Here is a 25752-nt window from a genome sequence, read left to right on the forward strand (position 1 = left end):
CTTGGATTAAAACGTTATCTAGCAGCTTTGATCCTCAGCAGAGCTCTCAGGTTCAGCTGTTTCCTTTGAATCAATGGATCTCTTTGAGGATTTTCGTATTGGAATAAACATTATTCGGGTATGTCGGATGAGCGTATATATTTCCTTCTACCTTAGCGTTCACGAAGATTGTCCGAGATCGTACGAGAAACCCATAATTAGGCCAACAGCCATTCCAACAGTCTATCGTTCATCGCCTTTGGTGTCCCTCATCACCTTCTTTCTCTCTCAAAAGCAGACACAAAAGTCTCGCAGGTAAGTGCAATGTTGCCAACATTGAAAAATTGAATCCGATTAGTGTGAATTTGGAAGCCTCGCAGGGCCTAAAGTGCTGCTCCCCTTGCATCATGGCACCTTGAGCGAATGAAAAGCGGCACGGCAGGGGCAATATAAAATTGGATTCTACGCCGCAGTTCATCGAGTTACTCATCCTTGCCTCCTAGTTCCAAAAGATTGTGCCGGTGGGCCTTGCGGGAACTTACCCGATTTTCGAGTGGTCTTGGCATTCCATTGCAGACTGGTCCAGATCGCAGTGCATCCGGATTTGAATCTACTTACATCAATAGAGTGTTTGTCATTCCTCAGCTCTCTGTTTGCGCTAGACGTAGAGAAGTTCCTCGAAGCCCCTGAGTGGTCTCTGATCATTATGTATAGGGCCCTCTCTCTATTTATCGATTGCGTTATGCTCACACTACCACACTAGTTATCGTCCCTCTGCCCTTTTTCCTTGCTACGTACGGCCATGTGAAAGGTCGAGATTCATTCACACTTTACTTGTTGGACAAGGGAAATAGAATCGACACAGTGATGAGAGAAATGCATGCTCACAGGCGTCGCAACAGGACTACAACGGACCAATCAAACAATGTGTAGGGAGATTGCAGTCTGAGTTCTTAAGGACGCGAAAGGGAACCCAAACTCTCTAGTTCCTTGGATAATACCTTTATAGTGGTTCGACGAAGGCGAGAACGTCAGTTAACACTATGGCGAGTGATGGATGTACAAGGCGTAAATCCATCTAAGGTTTCATCCCTGTGTTGCCGCTCAGTCATTGATTAATAGATAGTATTAGTACGAGGTCTTCGCGCAATTCTTAGCTAATTCTGGGAGTTAAACAATTGCTTAAAAAATTAAGCAATGAGTTTCCCGGGGCTGCTTCTACCCTTCTTATGCAGTCATAACTAAGAAGTTATGTGTAAAGAAATACATAGAATGTCAAACGTGAGACGCGTTCGTCGATGTGGACGAAAGATGGTTTGCTTAGTCGTTTTCATGGACGTCTGTAAGCCAATTGGGAGCCACACTAGGTCGTGTGGGGTAGGAAAGCTCTGGGTAAATTTTCAATGCAAGGCATCTGTGGCGGGCCTAGAGCTCTACAAGAAATCGCAGCCAAAGGCTCACGCACTCCTGGTTTTCAACAAAGTTCTCCCCGGCTACCAGCTCACGATGGGTCAATACGATCGCAAAGCCAAGTCGCAGCCGAAACATGGGAAATCCTCAGACAGCGGTGCGTCGAAGGCGCCACCGCCGTTATCTCACGGCCGCCCGGGCTGGACTGGGCCTGGTTACCTCCACAAGAGGAAGAAGCCTCAGCGTCCATCTGTAGCATCGGAATCAGCAGAGCCGCGGAGGCTGAATCACATCCTCCCGGTGGGACTGGTACAGCCAATGATCAACGTCTTTCGCACCACCTTCCCCGCGTGCAACGACTTCGAGGCTCTGAAGCCGACGCTGCAGGAGATCAATCGCGCGCTGCTCTCGAGGGAGTTTGACATAGCCTTTGGAAAGGCCGAATATCTGGAGGCGTATGCGATCCGTTGGAGCCCCAGCCGTGCGCTGGCGTACGCGCAACTCATGGCTTGGATCTGTGAGGAGATGGCTGATGACGCTTACGTCCAACGATTTATTGGCTGTGACAGCGATCGTGAGCAGAAGGCAGCCAAGGTTGTATGTTTCGGGGGTGGTGCAGCTGAAATCATGGCTTTCTCGGGTCTTCTTCGTCATGTGCAACCATCAGCCGCAGCCGGCAGGCCAGAGTTATCTCCAAATTATGAGGATACCTCGAAAGACCTACACGCCCTACCAGTTCCAGAGCGTGAAACCTCACCAACACTCCTCAATATTGACCTGATCGACACCGCGGACTGGTCTGTTGTGCTCTCGATGCTACATGAATGTCTCGAGACCCCTCCGACGCTCTCAAAGTATGCCAGCGCTGCGGCTCGTGCGTCAAATGCGTCGTTCCTCTCGTCCGGGACTGTTCGTCATACTTTCACGCGCGCCAACGTGCTGAGTTATAGCACGGAAGACCTTCGCGCGGCTATCGGTCTTAGTCCCGCGCTGCTTACGCTTCTCTTCACCCTGAATGAGCTTTACGCAGCCTCGATATCACAAACTACCTCTTTTCTACTCAGGGTAACGGAGGCTGCTCCCAAGGGGAGCTTATTGCTTGTGGTGGACAGTCTTGGTGCATACTCCGAGACCGCTGTCTGCAATAGCAAGGAAGGGGAAGAGAAAAAGAAGTATCCGATGAGTTATCTCATGAACTACGCCCTTATGCCAAAACCGAAAAAGGAGGCTGTGGATGTTGATTCTGAAGGTGGAAAAGACAAGTCAACTCCTGCATGGGAAAAGGTCATTTCCGAGGATAGCGTCTTGTATGGGTTGCAACGGGATCTAGAGTATCCGGTCAGCCTGGAGAACATGAGATTCCAGGTCCACATGTTCAAACGTGTATGAGCATAGAGGAATCTCTCCGGCGCCTGCTCAGATCGATGCACTGGTGCTGAGTGTTAAGGCAGACTGGCCTGATGTAAGTAGCTTTTCAATTTCTACTGCAACCTTGGGGCTTCAGGAGGTTGATAAGAGAGTTGTCGGTCCGACCACAACCACATCACAATCACGACCGAGAAACTAGGTCAAAGATATAAACTCGATTCAAACTAGGTACTCAAGGCCCTCTTCTTTCGCGCATTGATATGTTCGCGCAGTATGACCGGTGTTTCCGTAAGGTAGACGCCACACCGTCGTTAGCCCGTCTCGATCCGCGGCTGGCAACTACTAGTTAGAGGGCGTAAGTCCTTCTAAGGTATCAATTGAGCATATCATGGTTATCTATCTACATGGACAATGGAGAATACGACTTAGAAGCTCCAAGACGGAATAGGTTGTTAGAACTGAGCAAAACTGCTTCTCGTATTCCTAGATTTGGACAGTCGCCACAAGAGTTCGAAACGTACCTGCCTCTTGCCTTGCTATACTCGTGTTCTGCTTCGAAATCAGTCAGCGCCAGAATCCAGTGCCTCCGCAGACCCTGAAGCTGCGTGTGTTGCTTTGTTACACTATGGCCACCGTCTGTCGGCAGGGTGCCATAAACCAGCGAAATGTCAGAGATCTTCACGACAAGGCCTGTCTTCGGGTCTCGGAGTAGATTACCCGGCAATAAAAAGAGGGTTTCGCGAATAGATAGGGCGGAAACCGAACGGGGATTCGCAAACATGGCAAGCATGGTGTCTGGTCACTTGCATCATGGTTGCACATTTCATCCGCGTATCGTTACGTTCCGAAACTAGCTATCTCCTTGCCCCACCAAGTAGTGCTATTGTAGATCTCGGGATCGCGATACGTTGGGTTACTCCCGCTGACAAGCTCGGATAGCTCCGGTCCTTGTCAGTCGCTCACTCCAATCCCCCATTCTCATAACCATCTCGAATGATCAATCGACTTCTTCGCCTTATTTGCATGTAGGAGTTTCCTATTCCAGTTCTGCTGACATGTCGCCACCCCAGATGAACAGCAACCACTGGACACCTCGGTCAAATGATATGCGAAGGCCTTTTCGGGATAACACATAAGAGTGCAGAAGCTACAAGGCACGTAGAAATCATAAAGAAATCTTCCCGGGCTGCACTGCCGGAATCTTTGACCAAAGATGATCAAGGCGGCCATCTTCATTCCTCTCGGCGGCATCGCCGCGGCCATCGACCTGAGAAGCCAAGATTTCCGTATAAGCATCAACGACAACACCGGCGCAATCGACGAAATCACTGATCCGCACTTCGAAAATGTCATGAACTGGGTTAGTACCGGCTCTAACGCGCCCTGGCTTCCAGCCGGCAGTCGTTGGGGTCTAGGCTATGCAGACCTGGGCCAAGACTCCCTCCACCGTAACTTCTGGAATTTCCCCCAAATCACGAAGCACGACAACACCATCAACGCAGTCTACAACGCCGGGCCCTTGGAACTTTCCGTCAGCCGAAGCATCAACCACGCAAATCAATCCTTCACTGAATCCTACACTTTCACAAACAAAGGCGCCACACCTCTCAAACTGGACAGCCGAGGAACAACGTCTTTAGCCATCTACACTCCTTTCAATGACCATTACACAAATACGAGCGATTGCGTCGAGGCGCGCTCGCATGCTCATGTATGGGCGTCTGGCGGTGCTTCTTGCTGGGTTAAGCTGAACCAAATGGGCGGGAAATATCGGAATCTTGGATTTGTCTTGACGCAAGGCGCGTTGGTGGGTTACAGTATCGAGGCCCGCGACCCAGTTACGCTGTCCAACACGCGAGGCGTGTTCCTACTTCACCCTTCCCTTCCAACTCTGGAGCCAGGTGCCTCGAGCACAGTCGCGTGGAGGTGGTTCTGGCATAGCGATTGGGACGATTTCTTCAAAAAGAGCGCCGCGCACTCCGAACAGTTCGTGCGGGTCGAGACAGACAACTACACCTCTATCACCAGAGAGACGGGTTCCATCTCTCTCTCCGGTGCCTTTATCAATGCCAACACGAAAGTCAATGGCCAAGCAGTGCAATGCGATGGCAATACCTGCTACTACAACTTCACCGCCGGGCGTCCAGGCCGGATGAATCTTGAAGTCACCACGGAGAAGGGCTACAATTCCACAATCTTCCTCAACGTCGTCCCAAAATACCACGACTTGATTTCCAGCCGCGTTACATTCATCATCGAGAATCAGCAAGACCTCACGCCCGAAACTCCAGCAGAGGGAGCCTATCGCGTCTTCGATAACCAAGCCAACGCCATCGCGACATGGGATACATCCACAGACCGGAATCCCGGCCGCGAACGTGTGGGGATGGGGATCCTCATCGCACGCTGGCTAAAGAAGAACCCCGACAACGTTGAGTTGCGACAGTCTCTGGAGAAGTACTATACTTATGTGTCGACTAAGCTGCAGGAGGAAAATGGGTTTGTCCGCGATAGGCCGATCGGAATGGATGGCAGCAAGAAGCGCTTGTATAACTGGCCCTGGGTTCTCCAGTTTCACATCACAGTTGCTGCTCTCGACCTTAATTTGACCGGCACAGTAGCGGAGAAGACACCACTTGAGCGCTTTATGCTCACCCTGGAGAACTTTTACGCTGAAGGCGGCGGCGCGTTGTACGCTATTGGCCTCCCCATTCTAGAAAGCCTGCGCGCACTCGAAAAGCACGGAAACGAAGAATGGCTAGAGAGAGCTAAGGAATTGTTTCTCACCCATGGAGAGAATATCGCGAAACGAGGACTGGATTATCCGTCGTTCGAGGTCAACTTTGAACAGTCCATTGTCGCCCCCGCCGCTGTGATGCTCCTTGAACTCTGGCGCTATACAGGCAATGACAAGTGGCTGGAAGCTGGCAAGCTACATCGTGATACCCTTCTGCTCTTTGCGGGCAAACAGCCTGACTATCGCCTCCACGACGTCGCGATCCGCCACTGGGACGGCTACTGGTTCGGAAAGGATCGTATGTGGGGAGATACATTTCCCCACTACTGGAGTACGCTGAACGGCATCGCACTGCATCACTACGGTAAGGGCTTGAAGAACGACACCCTAGGCGAGGTAGCGGCGGCCTTGAAGGTGGCCAACGGTATCATTCGAAATAATCTTGCTTTGTTTGAGGCGGATGGGCGCGCATCGTGTGCGTACATTTACCCGACCTCCGTCAACGGCCGAGCTGGGAACTACAAGGATCCCTACGCAAATGACCAGGACTGGGTGTTAGCTCACCTATTGCAGATCGAGGAGGATGATGCCTTTGATGAAGAGTGAGTCGGTGCAACATAATGACAGAGGTTCAATGGCAACATGAAATCGTGGGTTTAGACGACGGGGTTGTCCTTGCCGTATCAATAAACGCCATGTAGCCGTAGGGTGGATAATAATGCTGTGGGTTTCGCTCGAACTTGCTTAAGTTTGACATATCTGCAGTTGCGTTGACTGTTGTGAATTTTGCGATGCTGAAGGTTGGAGAGGGATCTTGGTAGGTAAGCGTCAGATGGGAAAAGTCAAGCAATGTATCAGGTTTTTTCGATGTTGAAGAAGTTGTTCGTTGCTTTTATACGGTAAGTACCAGAGGTAAGAACGCTAGAGCCATTTCGGCTTTTTCGACTCATGATGTGTTGGTTCGCCTTACACCCTAGTCAAGTGGCAAGACTGGCTGTCCCTGTCATTCAATGCCTGTGACCAGTGATTGTCACGCCATCATCATTTCAACGAACAGGCAGCTATGCAGCCAAGAAGGCATCGTCGCAAAAGAGTGGGATATTTTGCTCTGCACCGCCCTGCATCTCGGCATACGAACACGACTCTGAAAAGGGGCAGCCAGCCTCGATTAGGCGAAACACATTATCCAAGGTAACAGCCGATGATCATAGTCAAGACATTCTCCAATGTCGCTCAGAATTCTCTTCTATTCTATCGATGATTACGCTGTTTAGGGCCTGCATCAGACTATGAGTCAATAATAACCAGTTCACCTAGCCTTCGACGTAATCCTTGCTTACCCATCCTACTAGCTCTTGCTGACCCCTGTTCCCGTAGTGAATGTAGTTCAAGGCTGTTGACGAAGCCTGTCTAACAGGCCAGTACGAACAACTTCGACAGAATCAAAGTCGCTAGGCTGAGATTTGAAACATCCCCAAGATGCATAAGCCCGTGTGTATCCTTCGCCGCCGCAGCAAGCACAAAATATCGACACCAATCGGTTACAAGCCCAGCCAGTATTCCTACAGCGAACAACGCTGTTTCTCTCACTTTCTTTGCTTCTGCGGCGCGCCTTTTCTCCCTTTCCTCGTTATTGACGCTCTCTTCGTCCTGAGACTTCGCGGCACCCTGAGAAAATAAGTTGAGGATGCAGGCAATGTTAATGACGAGAACCAACCCGTAGACAATACCAAAAAGAATGAGGCTGTCTCTAGTTTCGCGCTGTTGTCTGGTGTCATGGTTCTCTCGGTCTACGAAGATGCATTTCGCAAGGCGTATTGTGCCCCACAACATCATCAAGTGGCCGGGAGACAAGAATGCCAGGCCCATCAACATACTCGCAAGTCCCTCTGCTACTGTCTCCTCTTTCTTCGGAATTCCTGCACCAGTGGTCTCAGTTGCGGAAACTTCTTCAGCAGTCTGTACTCCTGGGATCTTGCTGGTAAAGCTTTTCAGGAAACCGGGCTTTTCTGACGTTGATACCGCTGTACTCGTTGAGGTGCTCGACCGCGTGGACTCTGTCGAGGGACGGGGGTTAACACTGTCCATTGCGTCGGTCGGTACAGTCGTGTCGGGTTTCTCTTTGATGGGTTGATCTTCCCTCTTGATCTTCGTCTTCTCTGTAACGTCCATGGCATTGCTCTTCATCATACAAAGAATGGCCCCTTGGATGATGACTGTAGCAACAACGTGTCCGATGGCAATGAGCTTGAGGTTTCGGTCCTTCATCTTAGGGACTTTGACGGCGGCAACTGCCACCAGGTATATAGCGTATGCGAAGCCTCCCAAGCAGACGAGCGTTTTGTGCTTGATCTTTCGGGTTGGATTACTGGGCGCATTGACATAACGCAGAACCAGATGTAGCACCCAATGACGTTACTGATCCATGCAATGGTACCGTAGGATAAGAAGAAATGAGGAAGATCCCCATCTATGGAGAATGTGCTGCCAAGCGTCATGTTGCATTTGACGTTCCCGTTGTTATCATCTAAGCAGATGGATTGGTAGCTGTCGGTACTACAGACCGTCACGAGCGAGTCCGCGTAGTTAATGGAAGAACAGCCTTTTGTGCCGTCGAACATAGTGAATCAATATTGAACCAGTAACGCCACTGTAAAGTTAGCTAGAGTTCTGGTGTGATTTGAGATGAAGGAAAGGGAGGTTTTGAAGCAAAGATAAATGTGCACGCTCTACTTCAATTCAGGCCTTAGGGCCTAGAGTTGAGCAACCTCCATCGTGACAGCGCCAGTCAGCCCAACGCCTAACAGAAGGAATGTGGCGAACTTCAAGGCAGAATCTAGTCGATCCAGTGTTGCCTGACCAGGACAGCCAATGATCGGTGTCGGGAGACGATGGTTGTCAGCTTTGTCGGGAGATCGACGACGTCCGGAATCGCCGACCAATGGCAGACTGCCCAGCTTGACCGATCAACTAAGAAGTGCATCCTTCGACGCAGCTCGCCCTGTTCCGGGCACATGATCCAGTTCACATCGCCAGCTAACAATCTTGCTCACTGCCACCTCCCAATGGGAAACCCTCCGAGGCTCTTATCTATTCTAGAAGGCCAGAAAATTTGTCAAAGTTCTTCCATTGGGCAACACTGAACACATCAGAAAGACGAACTGAATCCCAGCGATTTCTGAGTCTGTCTGTACTCTAGGAATTTTTGAGCGTAGAAACATGTTTTTAGTGGCTGTGTCAGATCAACTGGGGGTAGCGGCCTTGGCGCGGAAAGAAAAACATGAGTTCAATTCCCGTACGAATTGGGGTGTTTCGCCACCACGTGCAGATATTGTTTTCTATATCACCAAAATCGAAAGTGCCGCAAAGAGTTGAATTCGCCTAAATGGTCAACCTCAAACTGAGTTTACAATGTTGTAATTATAAGCGTTCAACTTCATGGCATCTTCAGATTGCCCACAAATATAACTGGGGAAAGCGGATCAAAGCTCGCATTCGTGTTCCGCGGAGCTGGCCGGGATAATTAAGCACATGGGTAATGCAAATGAACTACGGATACCACGGATACAGTTCAAAAGTCGTGACTTCTCTCGACCTACGCTAGAACGGGGAGATTGCTTTCCCTGAAGCAGATCTTCTGGCTCAATTTCCGCAATGAAAGGCGCAAGCTCGATGTCATAATCGCTCATGATATCAGGTCACGATAACATAACCCGCTTGGCGTAAAGCTCTTCATTAGCCATGCCATGCCACTTGCACTTCTCTTATTTGAGTAATTCAAGTTCCCCTTGACCTTCCGCGTACGATTCATTGGAAATTTATCCAATATGGCTTTGAGCGTCCTGACCTGAAGCACTTTTCGCACAAGCGTGTTGAGTTTTTAGGATCGTTTAGTCGTAGCTGATCTGTTTCCTATGTAGCCAAGAGAGTTTAGGAGCCACTTGCATCAATATAATATAATATGCCTTCGTGTAGCATCCATAGTATTCTTCATTGAGTATATTTCATTGAGTAAAGTTTCTGACGAGTCCTAAAATCCTCACAAACTGCCGAGAGTCCGAGCTTATCGTATTGAAGCAGTGAAATGTATCCGCACAGCTGTTAGTCCGAAAAGTACAAATCATGACCACGCTCTGGTATCGAAGCTTGATCAAATCCCGCTGCTCATTCACGTTTACTCATCCACCAGATTCCATCGACCAATTTTACGTCTTTTGTAATTTACCCACAATGAGACTCTTTACTCTTCTCTTCGCCGCAACTGCAAATGCATTTTTGCTGAACTGCAACGGTGGAACCGCCGGTGACGGAGGCTGTGAAGCGAATGGCCTTCACACCTATTGCGTGAGTTTGCTTAGGTCGGTTTATGCGCAGTATAGCATGCTGAAATACCTTCGCAGTGTAACGAATCTTTCGAGACCCCGATCTATGTCAACGTCCGCGACGTCACCGTTCTGTCGAAGAATCCACAAGGCAACAGTGACTGCAGGCCGACGGGGACCAACACGGTCGGAAGGGTTTATTGTGCTGCATAAGCTCGGCTCGTTGAATCGTGCGGATAAATTAGCACTACTCTCCATACTATTCTAGTACTTAAACAAGAAGCGTACTAGCCTCCCGAAATGAGATTGGGTAGCTACTAATCAGTTATTAATACATCGCTCTGCGTTGGCTGTCCCCAATCATAGCAATAATGGTGGCAGACTGTGTAAGGATGACAACATACTTGCCTCACGTTCAAATGCACTTGATGAGTGAGGAATTCCCATAGCTCACCTTAGATCTGCCATTGTACTATTGTACTAAGAAACAACAGGAAGGTTACATTGTGGCGAGCTCGTATCGCTCTAGCCTCTCTTTTGACAAAGTTGCACTTTCTCGCTTATTCGTTGATGGTTCTGCCTTTCCCGCTTATTATGTCTGCAGGTTGCCTCGACCACGCTGTTCCAAGGAACTTACTAGTCACGAAGGCACAGTAGACTGGGAATGTGTGGGCCTGAGCTAAGGTTGAATTAACCTGTCGTCTACCGCTTATACGGCAACTACCTTTTATGACAAAAGAGGGGTAGTTCGTCACTCTCAATGCAAAGGCTGCATTTTCTAAAGTTTTGGCTGACGTTTTTTCCTCACTCTTTGTCAATCAATAGAATATACTGCAATTCCCCTTTTGAGAGAGCATCGGAAATCAGGGTGCAGCCTCATACCGAAATCGCTAGTCTCCTAGTTTAAGAGGACTCAGAACACACGAAGAAGGTGGCTGTATTCCGTTTGGGGCTTTTACGCTACTGCACAAGAAATGTTTTGACACCGGAAGAAACTGATGTACTGATCCCCTTTAACAAAGGGAGTGAAGCCTCGGCCCGCGGAGCCTCACTTTGAGCGGCAACAGTCCTACACAGATTGCCGTGGCGAATTCTCTGCATTGTACCTCCATGGTCTTGAGCTGAGCGGTGTATCAGGCAGCAAGCTGTTCAAGCCCGCAGGTTGATGGAGAGGCTCCGGAACTAAGCAGCTCGACGTAGATAGCCTATCAAGACATGAAATGGTAATCGTGCCCTCATCCGCCACGGGAGCGGCCCGAGTTTGGTTTTCTGCTAAGCATTTTTCAACCTGAGCCGATCCAATCGGCTGCAACCGACCTGCATGGTGACCACCCACTTCTCTTTGCATAATCGCCCGATCAACTAGATGCTTTTTACTCTGATGGGCGCATCCAGTCTACATAATGCTTATTCACCTCGTCTAGTGCACTACTTATTACCTCATGTCGACAGGGTCACAAAAGCAGGCTCTCAAGGTATTGTCGTTTTGTGCCGAGCTTCTTGCAGAAGGGTCGCCATACCTGGGCATTGAATGGCTCTCATATCGCAGCTCGTGCTAACCGAGGTGTCATCGGGGGCCAAAAGCGACCCAAGTGCTGATGGACTGGATTTGGAGGATTTGCCGACAGCCGGTGGGTTGCTGGAACAAAAGTTCGTCATTGGGATCGATGTGCTTCTTTTCCACCTATGCAGATAGATGCCTTGAGAAGGTTGCAACGCCTCATATCCTGTCCGGTCTGGCAACTAGGCGGTTGCTGTGCCTCTGAAGCGGGGGAAGCCAGTCTAGCATATGACCTAAACGGTGCGTAGTTTCGCGGACCTAGGTTAGAGCATAGAGGATTGGGAACAAATCTATAAAGGCCCTCTGTGTTCTGCATAGAGGTTGTTTATTCTCTCCCTCTTTACTAGAGATTTTAGTACCAAAATTCAAGCAACCTTCAAAGCCCAAAATGCGCTTCAGTCTCTTCTTCCTGTCAGCCCTTGTAGCCAGCTGCTCTGCCGTGGCGATCCCCGGCGAGCACTCTCATGAGCATGACCTCGTCATGGACATGTCTCCTGTTCCCAGAGGCGTCTTAGACAAGCGCGACTCGTACGACTGCAAGGGAAGCTCCCTCTGCTCCTCTCTCAAAGTCGCGGCCTGCGACGACGCGGTGAACAACAAGCTCATCCGTAACAACGACGTCAATTATGGCGCTCCGGGGTAACTCCTCAACCCTTCTCATCTTCACAGCTTCACTCTGCCATTCAACCGGCTTTGCTTGTATACTGATCATTTTCTGCGACTAGGAGTGGGAGACCCAAGACGGGAGCTTGTTCCAATATCTTTGGCGGTTATGGGTGTGGAGTCTTTATCCAGGGCAAGTCCGGTTGTGCTCGTACCGGCAACCAGATGTGGTATGATTACCAGGATATCCGCGCCAACGGCTGCAGAGTCTGTGGTTCCAAGCACTGGGGCGACGGGTGTTTAACTACCATCAACTACGTTTCTGGGTGCTAGTTTGATCAAAATTCCGCCGTCTGGATGGATTGAGACTCTGTGTCACTCAGCTGTTGGCTCTGTGGCTGGATGTAATGCCCCAAGACTGTGCTTAGTTTGATATGTCAGAGAGGGTCGCGCCTGTCTTTTATCTTCAGAACTGTCGTTACTTGAATTATCGAAACACGCGCCTGGCTCGATTTCCTGATACCTCTGATGCATGTAGTCTGCGCCACAGATTTCAATGTTCAAAGCCAGTACAGTACTCCTAATGTACAATCGTGAACTACTTTCTGATCGAGGTGCCCGTAAAGAACTCTTCCTCCAAATGATAAGTTGACCGGATAATCAAAACGTGATGGATCTCAAATAATCCTCCTTCAGAAACACTCGAAGACTGGAAGAATTAGAGGAATCTCATCGAATAGCAACAGGGTGTCGAGGCTTGGCCCGACGTTTGACAACACCTCCACCTTGTTTGCGAATCTTCTGTTGAACCAGTTGCGCATCTCGCCGATCAAGGACCGCACGAGTGTGTACAATGATTGGAATGTCAACGTCCGCTCTACCACCTTGCGGGAGTGCTAGCTTGGGGGTTGCCATGTTCTGCGGTTCGTCGATGTCCATGTTACTTGACCACTGGCGGCGAGGTGCTGTTTGAACGCGCACAAGGCGGGGAGGAGAAGTGCCTGGCGGATAGTATGGCTCAATCTTCCCTGGGCGCGTCGTCAAGCCTCGGCCTCCGAACAGGCTGTTCAGCATCCACGCAGCCGATGCGCGGCGGTCCGGTTCGAGCTCAGCCATTGGCGCGAGCTGTTTGTGAATCTTGACAGAGTCGATGAGCAGTTTCTTGGAATTCCTGTAAAGCTCATGAACGCTAATGCTATTTTTAGCACGGGGCGGAAAAGCCTTCATCTTGCTCGACATTGCGACAAAAGCTGCGTAGAGTGACCAAACGTCCATCTTGTGGCTCTGTTTGTAGGCCGATTCCGAAAGTGCCGAAAGCTCTGGCCAGAGCTCGGGAGCTTGGTACGCGACGGTGCCGCACATTGTTTTCGCGAGCTTTTGGTGATTTGCGAGCCCAAAGTCGGCCAATTGGAATATGTAGCTACCTGGTGTGATGCCTGGATCGTACAGGATGTTTTCTGGCTTCAGGTCACGGTGTACCACACCAAAGTTGACAAGGTAATCCAGAGCGCAGAGCATTTGCTCTAAAATGTCCCGACATGCTTGTTCGTATTGTGCTTCCGGCATCTTGAGGCCGACGAAGGTGCTTAACGAGCCAGATCGATAGGGCATAATCATCTCAGGCTCGAGAGTATCGACTTTGTCGTAGCCCAGAATCTCGATGATATTCACCTTTGCGTGAGATCTTGTTAGCGATTCAACAGGACCAGAGATGGAGGCATGCGGCTACGCGCGGTATTGCCCCCTTTTCATGGATAGACAAGTTCAAAGAAAGACAGACGTACGTGATTGAGACTCTGCATAGTTTTGAGCTCTCGGTGGAAAAGAGCCCGAGCCCCGTCTTCCTTGTCTTTGGGATAATTGCCTAGATGGACCACCTTTATGGCAAGCGGAGCAGAGGTCTCTGCATCAACGCTCCTGTACACGGTGCCGAAGGTGCCTCTTCCCACAAACTGACGAAGTGCCTTGTTTTCTCGAAAAAGTGCCTGCTTCGCTGTTCGTGGCCTGGTGATCCTGTGTGAAACCTGCTCTGATCGCTCGAAGCCAGTAGGCAAGTCGCGAGATCCCAAGCCTTTCAACATGGACATGGATTGTCGGAAGCAAGCCCAAGCGAGTTCCTTGAGGCGTTCGTTGTTGACATGTGGTGGATCGCGCGAGGAAGAGACTGTCCAGACTAGGTCGAATCGGTACGATGAAATTTGGATGTTGTAGTTTTGCCCATAGAGCATAACGACCTCTCCGTCAACTACTTTATTGACATCGTCACTCTCCAAGAGTGTGCCACGTTGAGGTCGGAGTCTGGAATCGACAAGAAGCCCAACAGCGACGGTGAACTCTTGCTTTTTCGACCTGACGACCAAATGTATGAGCTTGGTGGTGTCTTGGAATTCAAACGCGACGTGTTCTCTGCACATGGGCTCTGAACTGGTATTTCGATTGAGCACCAGATCTCCTTTCCGGCCGAGCCTGGCGATCACGAAGCCTCCTGTAGACGCGACATGAAATCCGACCTCCAGGCCGGGTTCTTGGAGAGCGCTAGTGGAGACGAAGCGGCGATTCTCAGGCAGGGACAGCGCATCTTTGGCAACGGAGTTTCTAGGCACTAGATGAAAGAGAGTCCTCGCATTCGGGGAAGCCATCTCGGCAGGTTCTCTGACTGATCGTTATTTCTCGAACTTTTTGATCAAGCTTGGGTTACTGGCGGATGAGAACTTACGAGAGAGTACAGGCAAACTAAACCTTTTCTTAGCGAGTTGCTAACCAATGAAGTAGAGTGACAAAGAGGAGATTGGCGAAAATGAAAATATCTAAATCTGCAGTGAAGAGATAATATGGCGTAAAAATTGAATAAAGAGGATGACACCGGCTGATCAAATATGCGGAGGGCGGAAAGAATAGTACGCTTACTCTGGTTGTCTTAAGTAGACAGAACTTCAGCGTGCTTAATCGGCTTTCCGTTCGGTTAGAATGGCGAAACATTTCTCTATGCAACAGGCCTTTTTGCTTCTTTTCTTAGAATCTACAACCAACATCGTGCAACGGTAGCACCAACACCGCGGCATGTGGCCGGGAGCGTGGCCGAGCCCGGCGGCTCGCTTTGAAGTTGGTGATGGCGGTATTGATTGGCTGATGACATGGATGAAAACGGGGCCAGCTAAGCGCGCGGATGGTCCGGCTCTATTTCCGTCGGGTATGTGTGGGTAAGGTACCCGTCCTCGCAACGGTTAGGTTAGTGGGCCTTAGGCACTAAAGTGTGGATCCTAACGTCTGCTTAGATAATCGAAGTTGAGCTTCCCCAATTCCCCAAGCTCAAGCTCTCGCGCATCCATCTCAACTATTCACACTATGGACCCTGCCATCCTCTAGCTCGCATCCACATCCATGCCTGCAACATTCATCTCTCTATCCTGAGAATAGGTCGACATTGGAGTTATGCCACGTTATCTGGACCAAGTCGCATTGGGCAGGGCTCTGCAGGAGCGCGCGAACCCTCTCCTTGAGGCAATTGCCGCCAACGATGCTTTGCACACCCATTATCTCAAGCGCTTCGAGAGCGATGAACCTCCGCAGTATGATTCAGACAGCTCATCAGAATACGACGAAGACGATGCTCCGCCAGAAGATCCCAACACAATTATCGAGCGACCATTCGATGAGGACGAAATCAAGCGGATTGCTTTGGCATTGGGTCCTCAAATCAGCCCGGGCCAGCTCTACCTCTCAGAATCAAAGCGTGAGGAAAAAAGGATCATTGAGAATTGCCGTGGCTCAGTCTTCCATAAGCCCAAGGGTATCCGCCGGATAGGAATCGTTGCGCGCCACAACATGAAGAAGCGATGGGGAAGACTGGGCATCTGGAATCCCGCTTGGGGGTTTGCCGGACGCAATGTTAAGCCAAACGACAACTTTTATGAATGGCGGTGGAAATGGGATCAAGACGATGGCGAAGGCTCTGTGTCCCATGACCACAAGTGGGAAGAGGGCCTCATCAAACGCAAATTGCTCCTACGAAAGAAGTTGCGTCGTGGCGAGTATGTGCGTATTGTGCCCCAGCCTGCGCTCGCACAAGACGCCACGGCTTCTCAGGCCGAGTCATATTTCACCTCCAGGCCTTGGTTCATGTTTGAGCTTGAGGTCACCGAAGAGAAGCAACGACTAAGTCGTATCTCCTTCAAGGACCAACATAAGTTGCCTCAGACTTCAAGCATCGGGCAGGTCATCGAGAGGTGGAAAGTTCGTGGGGATTGGAGAGATGAGTACGACGAAGAAGGTGTCACCTCCTGGACATGGAAAGATGAATCTCACTCCCCAGAGCCCGAAGACTTGACGCCTATACAAAGCATGGATGACCTTGATTCGCTGGACGCTACGGTCATGGATTTCACGCCTTCGGAGCTCGACGAACTAGAGACCAACGAACTCCCATGGGAAGAGCAGCCGGAGACCTATTGGGTTATATCAAAGGGCATGGAAGATACGCCTGCGTTCCCCGGACAGATGCCGGAAGGTCACAGTCACGATCACCATTCCGATCCTATGCCCATCGCGCGATCAGCCACCGCCGGGGTTCTTGGTTCCAGGAAAGAGGCGCCTGAATCCGCAACCGATAAAACACCGCTCTCTGTAGATGCATCGGAACAGAAACCACTCGATCCGCAGGAACGCGCCGTGAGCCATACACCACAGCAAGCAAGACGTGGCCGTCCTCGCCAGCTGAAAAACGAGACGCGCATTGCCAACGGTAACATCCAGTCTTCTCCAGCACCCCGGCGTAGTGCCAGACTAGCTGGCACGAAACGCCCAGCCGAATCGGCGCCCACAGCAGCTGCACCAAGCAAGAGACCCAGAGGCCGGAAAGCCTCCAGTGCTGGTCAGCCTACTGGGCCAGAGCCTGTGCCAACGAAGAAGCGCTCTGCACCAAAACGGCTACCGGCCGGGGGAGAGACGAAAGCAATGCCCAAGCAAGGCAGGGGCCGTCCGAAAAAAGAGGTGCCAAACTCTGCCCCAGCGAAGACGGTCACTAAAGGCCAAAGTAAACGAGGACCGGGACGAGGGCGACCTAGGAAGGGAGACTCGGGACCTGGCCCATCGCAAGAGAACACTCCCAAGAGAGGACGAGGACGTCCGAGAAAGGAGACTACCGCGACCACGCGTTCTTCTATTTCAAAGAAGAAATGACTACATATGGGGACTCGCATTGAGCAAGCATAAGGTTGGGGCCAAGGATCATAACAGGACCGAATATGGCACTGGTCGTACTTACTGACGGCTCACCTGCTGGTAATTTTTGATATAGATGAGGATCTTGCAGGAAGAAGGCGGGAAGCATGGAGTATTGTCATTGTAAAGAAAAACACCAGGAACACAAGGGCTCCAACGTCATCGTTAAGCTCACGAGCGATAAAGCATAATTTGTTCCTCACATGAACGCCGGATGGCGATATAGATATAATCTCCTCTCTAGATGACCTCGAGATGTGCTCGTCCATTAAGAGATTACGTAGACGTGGTCATTATCCACCATGGTGACGATGGCTGCGCATCAGCTTTTCGGGGACAGGACCACTTGCGCAATAAAGAGGAAAATGTTCGCAGTGGTATCGAGTGAATTCAACAAAGACTAGGAGCAATCCATCATTACTAATACATCAACATAACCTCCCCCTTTTCAGTATGTACTGTTCAACCATGTGTCCTGAAATGAAAATTACAGCATGCCTGATGCCACATCTCCAGGCGACAAAACCGGTCTACACCCCCTCAATTATTTCTCTCCTCCCTCCCAGGTGCGCATATCCCCCTTCACCTCGCGGAAAATACCACGCCAATTACCAATTTCGTTCTCCGTACGCTTACGCCTGCTAAACGCAGTACGTCTAAAGCTCACAAACCAAACCATGAACCAGTACGACGCCGCCGCCATCGATGCAACAGCCGCAACCCACGCCATGGCCACAAACGGCCCGCCCGTCTGAATCTGCATGCCAAACGCAGCCATGGACTTGTTGAGCATGCTCTTGCCGCCGTAAATGAGCGAGGTCGTGACGATGGCGAAGGACGGGAGGACGAAAGCGCCGAGCATGGAGAAGACGAGGGAGACGAGGACGAGGACGCGCATGAAGCCGACGATGAGGATGGGCAGCGTGGCGAGGAGGACGATGCCGGTGGAGATTGTGCCGATGGCGAGGAGGGCCGTCATTGCTTTTGCGCCGCCGCTGGCGAGGTCGACTACTTGGTCTAGGGTGCCGGCCATGGCGGCCACGAGGGGGACGGAGACATTTGCGGTGCCAACGACGAAGGAGGAGGGGATTGAGTTGGTGATGTTTCGCAGGCCTGCGAGCTTTGCGTTAGCACAAATTCTCCTTGGCATAACTATGGTAGGGACGAGGAAACATACCAGCTCCTGTGTTATCGTAGCTCTCGCATTTATCAAAAGTGACTTTGCTATTCGGGTCGTTGTCATCGGCGTAGGTCGCTTCGCACATCTTTGTCAGGTAGAGCCGGTAGTTGTCCTTGACGCCCAACAGCTGCGTCAAGTTACCCACGAGTTGGCCCTGGATATCCGAAACACCATCTCCGACTGCATTCGTCAAGTTTCCAAGCAGACCTCCCAGAACACTACCGAGACCCTCTGTGATGCCGGTCGGATCGTTGGGTGCGGGGATGCCCGGGATGATGCTGCCGCCTCCATTTCCGCCATTGGTGTTGTTGGCCGCCTTGATTTGAACAATGTCTTGACCGATTTTCGATGTGTTTAGCTACGACGTCGACTTAGTAAACAGTTTCTTTCTTTGGGCATTTGCGGAACATTCGCGACTTACCGACAACCAGTAGTTGTTGCCTCCATTACTTGTGTTTGTCCCAGCTGCAAGCAGCACAATAGAAAGTGCAACGGCGACAGCCGACGCAATAATGGGGACGATAGCAGATAGCCGGCCTCCGATGCCGAGCATTGTGGTAGTTCGTATGTTGACTTTTCAATTACAGTAGTAGTTAATGGTAAGGTTGTAGCGTTGGTCTAGACATGTACACTAGGCTTCGCTGCAGGGTGTCAAAGAACTTTTATGATTTCTTAAACCTCCTTTTCCACCTCCACAGTTCTGACTCGTGCTCTACCTCACCCTTAATATGCTCTCCACGGGCATCGAGAAACTTTTTTCGATCGCGGAACCTGTCAGTACGTCATAAAACGTCCCGATGGACAAGCATCTTTGGGATGAAACGCTGGGATGAATCTTGAAAGCCTCAACGGTGCGATAACCGAAGTCGTCCAAGGCTCAACACCCACAAGCATGACAATCGTTGCACCTGCCAATGGCTCGTGAAAATTCACACGCAGTAGAGCCTGTCGCATATCACCTGCGCGCAGGCAAGGTGGTGGCCCAACGGCGCTGAGTTGTCTGGGAGTTTCAGGGTTGTGGCTTGTCGCTCCGCGACGAGGGTCTTACCGCAACGGGCATTCGATGAGAAACTAACGTCATGCCCGCGCCGGGGCGGTCGCATTAACATCTAATGAATCGGTTGGCTCTCGTGGAAAGTTATCGGCAACGTTCTGCTATGCATATCATGTTGCCTAAGCTTGCGACAAGCGGCATAGCATATAACGGTGCGTTTCCCAACGATACCCACGCTTCCTCGCCAGGCGAGGCCGGGATTGGGCTGTCTGCCAAACTCTACAATACTCAAGCCCCCCTTGTCCTCTTGCTCCTCCCGTCGTTCAACGTGGTCGAATCATTTCTCCGACGTTTTCGTACCCGTATCGTAGAACGGAGCCGAAAGGACGTGCAGACCTGCTGGGCAGCATTGGTGTGCTGGTCTAGTGCACATCTTGCAGATCTTGGCCTAGGGTGGTCCTGCATTATCCGCATTACAATGGTAAACTGCTGCCGTATTTCAACGTCAGTTCAGCAGAAAAAGCATCCACCGTTAAGCTTTTAAAGGATGCACGTCTTTCCGGGAGACCTCCCATTGACAAGTGTGCCCACCTCTCACCCCTTTACGGCAGAAGTTGCCGAACGAATGTCCAAGGACTTTCTGGAAATGTGCATGATGTGATAGCTGTAGTGAGCTGGGAGAATTTGGGCCGCGAGTTTGCTGGTGTCAGAAATTCTGCCATGATCGTCTGGAATTCTTGACCATCCACCACGAACGACCGAGCGTGTGAAGATGCTACTACCCGATGTGTCGTGATGCCACACTTTTTCGATAATCTTGGTTTTGAACGGCATCCGTAGCCGATTTTCAGATTTATCTTTTGCGGATTTTCTAGTTGGATTTTGGTCGATGTTGTCGCCACTGTATCAAAGTGATTCAAGTTGCACCCAATATCTGTTCGAATGACGATGCTTTCAGTTTCGCCTGAAGACCTAGAGACATTTGTTGAGAGAGTAATCCAAAGGTTTTTTCCAAGTTTGAAGATTCAATCAAGTCAAGAGATTGCCTCACAGGGTTATAGAGACTCTCGCTACGTGTATCTCCGTCTGTATGCGTACAGGCTGGCATGGTCAATTTCCTGATGTGAGAGTTGTTGCCTCACAAATCTTAAGACAGGCTTTTGCAACACATGATACCATAATTCTTGTTACAAGTGTCCATCGAGACCTTTTTCACAATGGTCACTTCTCATGAATTGATTTGATGACGAAGTTGTAAGGCTGAAGAAGAAGCTCACGCCATTAGTTCGCGACACATCACTGAGTTCTAACCCCCTGTAGTGACTAATGAGCCTCTTGCCGAGGGAAGCTGCGCACCAGCTGCTTGTGATACTGTGGCCAAAAATATGACAGTTTCCCAAAAGAGACAACACGGAAACGGAGTTCCCCACATTATCAACGGTCATTTCTCCAGAGTGACATGATCTACAGACTATTCCTTGAACCCCTTACATCACATTTCCTTACGCCATGCAAATGTCCCCCTTCCATCGTTCACACCTCGAACAACCTGGTACATCATCGAGATTTCAAGTAGACCAATTTCTTACAGAGCCTTGGGACATCCGCGACTGAGAAGTAGAGTAGGTCGTCGATTGCTTCGTAGACCCGAATACGATGGTTATGACGATGGTATCTGGATGAAAATCCAACTTCGTGCTGGGTTACCCAATGACATTCGTTCCTTCGGAAATGACGCTTCAGGCCTTTAATCAGCCACTTTCGATGAGACTTTCGATGGTGTGAAGAAAGAATCTGTACTAGACTGCACAGGTGAACAAGATCTATCGCTGACGGCTGTAACAAAGCAAATCAGAACTACAGGTGCTGGACCTAGGATATAGTATGTACTCCAGCTAGTACATGTTCCCTTCTAGTACATCGTCCACGCTTAAGTCATCAATATCAGGCACCTCTCTTTCCCGATACTGACAATACCACTCGAGCAACTCCGGGATCGTATCAAAGGTCTTGTCGTCGTCCGGGCCATAAGCCATGTATCGCCAGGCCCACGGCTCGACTTCTCCGTCGGCCCGGGTTTTTCGGCAGTAGACTATGTAAAAGAAACTCTCCACGCCGTCCCCAGACTCCCATCCCACAGCGACGTCCCAACAACCATCAACTGAAAGGTCCTGGGGTCTCTTAACCGTAGCGTCGATCAAAGATTCCGTCTGAGAGCTCGCCCCAGTCCAGAATACGGCCTGATACGTCCATTTGGTCTCCCCCATCCCGGGTCCGGTCAATGCGCCCACGTACTCTGCAAGAATTCGAAGCTCTGGAGGAGCAGTGATGCTATCACGGACTTCCTCGAGACATTTCGTCTTCAGCGCGCTCTCCAGACGGGAGAAGTACAGCTCTCGGTCATGGCTGTTGGGAATAGACCCTCCACAACCGTCAAGGTCGCAAAGCGGTGCGAGTTCATCAAACTTTGTGAGCATATCTTCTGGACTTGAAATCAGGGTCCGGGCATCATTCCGACTCAGGACGCTACCAAAACAGTCTACCCTCATGTCTTCGGCTTCATCTCCCCAATCTTCTGGGTCGAGCTCAGCCTGTGTGGCAAGTTGCACTAGATCCTCTGCATCAGTCTTATTCTTCAAACGTTTCCATGATGTGATTTTCACGCACCGTAGACTTCAAGGGCTCGGCGATTGCGTTCAGCGATGTGTGCACGATACGCATCAACAGCAGCCTTAATGTCCTCGCGCGTTGAGTACATGGCCTTAACCTGATCAAGATCTGTCGAAATTGATGTACAAGCCAGAGACGTTCCCACTTTCAGCAAATAATACGGCGAGTGTTCGTTAATGCTGGTGCAGCTCGCTCGGTAAAAGGTGAGAGATGCCAGACAAAAATTACCTTGTTTGATGGGGGAAATGCCTCGTGTTAAAAGCAAAGCCAACGAATACGTTTACGCGAGCGCGCTATCTCCTTCTTACATATACTGGATATTACACCTGCAGGATAATGCACCGTAAACATAATTACCGATAATGGCATTGTTCTGTTGATCGTGATTGATAGGCGATCTGCAAGGAACCAACACATCCAGCAGGCTTTGTGAAGGCTTCGGACTTTGACACCGAGCAACTCCACTTGAGCCAGGCAGACATAACATTGACTAGTATGGATTTGGAAGGTGTTATCGTTCCTGCAATGTGTCTGACAGCTTTGCCGCCCGTGCCGCCAAGAAAGGACGTTCGGCACGACAAGGGGTTTCCAACGGGAACGGGAGTTCAGCGCATGTCTAATTGAAGTTCGAATTCCTCGTGCCGATTCCGGTTTCCACCAATGAATCTCCATAGACGTTCGTTACGGGTTCCCCCCAGAGTTTACTAACTAAAATTGATTCAATATGGGAGAATACCAGCTGCAGTCTTCGATTATCTACTCTAGTAATGGAGCGGTCTGTAACTCGAGAAAGAACCGATGCTCAGAATACGACAACAATCTCGCTTAGACCAACGACAGAAAATATCATGACCAATGTGGCGCCGGAGGGACGCGCAATATTGCCCACGTAGTATGCCATAAAATGACCCCAGACGAAAATAGCACACGATGTCAATTTTGACAGATGAGACTGTCTTCTCCCGCTCAGTGACCCTTGCGTGACATTATCCGCTGTTTGTGCCGGCCATCTCCGCTTCTTGAGAAGCAGAACAGCATGCGAAAAAAGAAATGTAGCAACGAGTGCCTTCTCAAGCGTCTGGAATAATGGAACAGCGCTCAACTCATTGCGCAGCAGTGCTGGAGGTATGTCTAACGTTTTACCGTATAATCTTCGGGTTCTCTGTAGAGAAAGCAACCCCATCGCAACATGAAAGCCCATTGAGAAAGCGTCAATGACTCTCTGGACTCCGGGAATCTGACCACAGACAGCTCGCCAAGACCTGGTCGGGGCCTTTGATGTACCTAAAACAATGTCATTCATGAGATCTCAAGATCGTTCCAGCTGAGGGGCACTAACCCTCAATAATGAAGAATGTAGATGCATCCTTTGAAGCTCCACGGGTACAAGTAGCTTCAATGATGCCGTGCAGTTGCAGACTGACCGTGTCATTACTGTGAAGGCCATCCCAATTTGGGAATTGCCGAAAGCTTGACGACAGATAACAGTCTTGGATGGGATTTAGGAGACGGAACCCATTATCAACGCCAGAGTTGTACTGAATGATCCACGTTGTGTTTCGGGATTTCGTCTTCAAGCCACTGTAATACAATGTCGTTAGTTCAGTATCCAGTATTGTCCGGATCGAAGACTTACCCAACTCTCAAACGCCGGAATCCATCTTCCGATCGAACGTTCATCTCTTCGTCAATATAAGAGCTTGCGTCGCCCACGACACCCATATAGTGTTGCGTTACTCGGCTTCGGAGATGAACGATCTCACCGGACCATAAATGGCTACGTATGTAATCCTCCTCTTTCGATTCAAACACATCTGCGGCGATGTCTTGCTCAAACGCCCATGGGTGGCGCCTCCCGATGGGGTCGGAAAAGTAGGCCCGATATAGTGTCTCGACACTGTATCCAGAGCCTACTTGTTCTAAGTCATGGAATTCAGCCCAAGCTTCTTCTTGATTGAGCTGCCATTCTGCGCCAAAGTTTCCCTGCTCTGGTAGCCAAACTTCATCGTCCTGCCACAGAAACCCAGCTCGAGGGAGGTACAAAGACAAAGGAACGTAGGGGATGATAGCATGAGGTGGCAGACTATAATTTCCCCAGTTGGGAATTTTTACGCTCTCGCTGATTGGGGAAAGAGCTCGCCTTGCCCTTGGAGACAGAAAGCGCGTATTGTAATTGCCTCCAGCTGAGATCTCTGAAATTGGAGAGAGAATACCAGTAACCATTATCCAAATCGCCATCGGCTGGACAATGCTTTGAACTGCTCTACACATGAGAGTCGACATCACAGTCGCCTACGGTTGCATGTTAAGCAGGGATCTAATCGCAGAGCAGAAGTTGAATACGTACATCCGATTTACGGCATAGCTCTGTTGAGTTGAAAAAATTGAGTGTTTGAAGAAGAAAGATTATTAGGGAAGCTGTTATCAAATCGAAGATATTGCATCCCAAGAGCGATGAAAAAACAAGAAGACAATCGCAGCGTCTTATGATTGATTGAAAGGTGGCGGGCTCGGCAGTTGTGTTCAGCTCACTCCACACAGCAATGAAGAGTAGAAAATCGGCAATGCAGCGCCCAGACCACAAAAAGTCCGTCTGCGGTCTTGGTTGAAGTATTGAACAGGCTCCGAGAATGCTTAAACAAATTGCCAGGGACAGACATCGTTCCAAAATGGCGTGTCTCGACTTCTTCTGGTAAAGCCAGAGAGTTGCCATGGCGCATAACAACAGTCGGGCAATATTCCCCAGTATTGAGACTGTTGTTTCATTGAGTGTGAGAATCTTGAGTGAAAGTAAAGGCAAATTCTCAACAAAGAGTTGTCCTTTGGCAAGGAAACTTCCCAAGACTTTCCCAATATGCTGCATTTCGGGATTGGTGCCTTCTTGGGAGGATCCGATGATGCCAAACAAGGCGGAAAACACGAAGAGGTTGATTCTAAGAGACATTATCATAGACAAATTAGTGTCACTGACCGAACTGAAGTTGGTGATGTGTTCCGCTTGACCAAAATCGCAAACGGCGCAGGCTACTGTTGAGGTGCCTTTATGAACGGGGCGTCTATCGCCGTGTCTTCGGGCGAATTGTATCGAGAAGCCCGAAATCAGGCTGCCTCTACCACTGATATTATGGAGTGATTGATCAATTGAGAGTGGCATGACACACAGCCCCTGTCTATCCCATCGCTGGCGGCTAACACCGTTCCTGGCAGGATTGCCCATGGGCTGTCGATGATAGTTGAGCCCTGCATATATTGGTCGTCGCATTAGGACATTGCTGCCTGCTATGTTCTTTTGACTGCATTTACTTAATTAGGATCACGGCCCGACTGTCATCAGCCATATGTAACCCTGTGATGTATGGTATCCAACATGAGCTTTGGCGAAGTGCACCAACCAACACTTTGGCGGTTGGCGATTAAGACCCTAGAAGGGCTGACCTGCCACTTCCAGTTCATGCACAATGCAAATTGCAATCACATGGCCTCATAAACTCTTCGCGCGGGTAATCTTTGTATGCAGGTTTACGGCGTGAATTGCTACACCAACGTGACGCTAAATTGCCTCAAGCTCTGCCGGGCCGACGCCAAGACGGGCCAGTTGCTTGTTGGAAGCGATTTCGGCTAGACTATCCGTCCAAGTTCATATTTCAGGCTGACCAAAACCCCCTGTTGGTCTTGTTGGTCGAAGCTGTTGCGATTCTTCAACATCGT

The 25752-nt window shown here is 50.1% G+C and overlaps 10 protein-coding genes across 10 annotated transcripts; 5 read left to right on the top strand and 5 right to left on the bottom strand.

Moving 5' to 3' along the window:
- Positions 1–1485: 1485 nt before the first annotated feature.
- CABS01_07356 (uncharacterized protein) lies at positions 1486–2778 on the top strand (the record flags this gene model as incomplete). Its single annotated transcript, XM_060540719.1, has 1 exon — positions 1486–2778. The coding sequence occupies one exon, from the start codon at positions 1486–1488 to the stop codon at positions 2776–2778; it is 1293 nt and encodes a 430-aa protein (XP_060402887.1).
- A 1192-nt stretch (positions 2779–3970) lies between these two features.
- Positions 3971–6100, top strand: CABS01_07357 (six-hairpin glycosidase; the record flags this gene model as incomplete). The annotated part of the gene is made up of 1 exon (XM_060540720.1): positions 3971–6100. The coding sequence occupies one exon, from the start codon at positions 3971–3973 to the stop codon at positions 6098–6100; it is 2130 nt and encodes a 709-aa protein (XP_060402888.1).
- Positions 6101–6807: 707 nt separating this feature from the next.
- CABS01_07358 (uncharacterized protein) lies at positions 6808–7762 on the bottom strand (the record flags this gene model as incomplete). Its single annotated transcript, XM_060540721.1, has 2 exons — positions 6808–6900; positions 7085–7762. The coding sequence occupies 2 exons, from the start codon at positions 7760–7762 to the stop codon at positions 6808–6810; spliced, it is 771 nt and encodes a 256-aa protein (XP_060402889.1).
- Positions 7763–9724: 1962 nt separating this feature from the next.
- On the top strand, positions 9725–10029 carry CABS01_07359 (uncharacterized protein; the record flags this gene model as incomplete). The annotated part of the gene is made up of 2 exons (XM_060540722.1): positions 9725–9838; positions 9895–10029. 2 exons carry the CDS (start codon positions 9725–9727, stop codon positions 10027–10029), a joined length of 249 nt encoding a protein of 82 aa, XP_060402890.1.
- A 1736-nt stretch (positions 10030–11765) lies between these two features.
- On the top strand, positions 11766–12313 carry CABS01_07360 (uncharacterized protein; the record flags this gene model as incomplete). The annotated part of the gene is made up of 2 exons (XM_060540723.1): positions 11766–12016; positions 12103–12313. 2 exons carry the CDS (start codon positions 11766–11768, stop codon positions 12311–12313), a joined length of 462 nt encoding a protein of 153 aa, XP_060402891.1.
- Positions 12314–12709: 396 nt separating this feature from the next.
- Positions 12710–14619, bottom strand: CABS01_07361 (mitogen activated protein kinase kinase kinase 3; the record flags this gene model as incomplete). The annotated part of the gene is made up of 2 exons (XM_060540724.1): positions 12710–13651; positions 13765–14619. 2 exons carry the CDS (start codon positions 14617–14619, stop codon positions 12710–12712), a joined length of 1797 nt encoding a protein of 598 aa, XP_060402892.1.
- A 793-nt stretch (positions 14620–15412) lies between these two features.
- CABS01_07362 (uncharacterized protein) lies at positions 15413–17158 on the top strand (the record flags this gene model as incomplete). Its single annotated transcript, XM_060540725.1, has 1 exon — positions 15413–17158. One exon carries the CDS (start codon positions 15413–15415, stop codon positions 17156–17158), a length of 1746 nt encoding a protein of 581 aa, XP_060402893.1.
- A 586-nt stretch (positions 17159–17744) lies between these two features.
- Positions 17745–18933, bottom strand: CABS01_07363 (uncharacterized protein; the record flags this gene model as incomplete). Its single annotated transcript, XM_060540726.1, has 3 exons — positions 17745–18313; positions 18378–18738; positions 18802–18933. 3 exons carry the CDS (start codon positions 18931–18933, stop codon positions 17745–17747), a joined length of 1062 nt encoding a protein of 353 aa, XP_060402894.1.
- Positions 18934–21269: 2336 nt separating this feature from the next.
- On the bottom strand, positions 21270–22132 carry CABS01_07364 (uncharacterized protein; the record flags this gene model as incomplete). The annotated part of the gene is made up of 2 exons (XM_060540727.1): positions 21270–21982; positions 22042–22132. 2 exons carry the CDS (start codon positions 22130–22132, stop codon positions 21270–21272), a joined length of 804 nt encoding a protein of 267 aa, XP_060402895.1.
- A 1246-nt stretch (positions 22133–23378) lies between these two features.
- On the bottom strand, positions 23379–24282 carry CABS01_07365 (uncharacterized protein; the record flags this gene model as incomplete). The annotated part of the gene is made up of 2 exons (XM_060540728.1): positions 23379–23625; positions 23681–24282. The coding sequence occupies 2 exons, from the start codon at positions 24280–24282 to the stop codon at positions 23379–23381; spliced, it is 849 nt and encodes a 282-aa protein (XP_060402896.1).
- Between the last annotated feature and the right edge of the window lie 1470 nt (positions 24283–25752).

This window comes from Colletotrichum abscissum (genome assembly GCF_030869225.1).
Source record: "Colletotrichum abscissum strain IMI 504890 chromosome Unknown Scaffold_16.1, whole genome shotgun sequence".
NCBI lineage: Eukaryota > Fungi > Ascomycota > Sordariomycetes > Glomerellales > Glomerellaceae > Colletotrichum > Colletotrichum abscissum.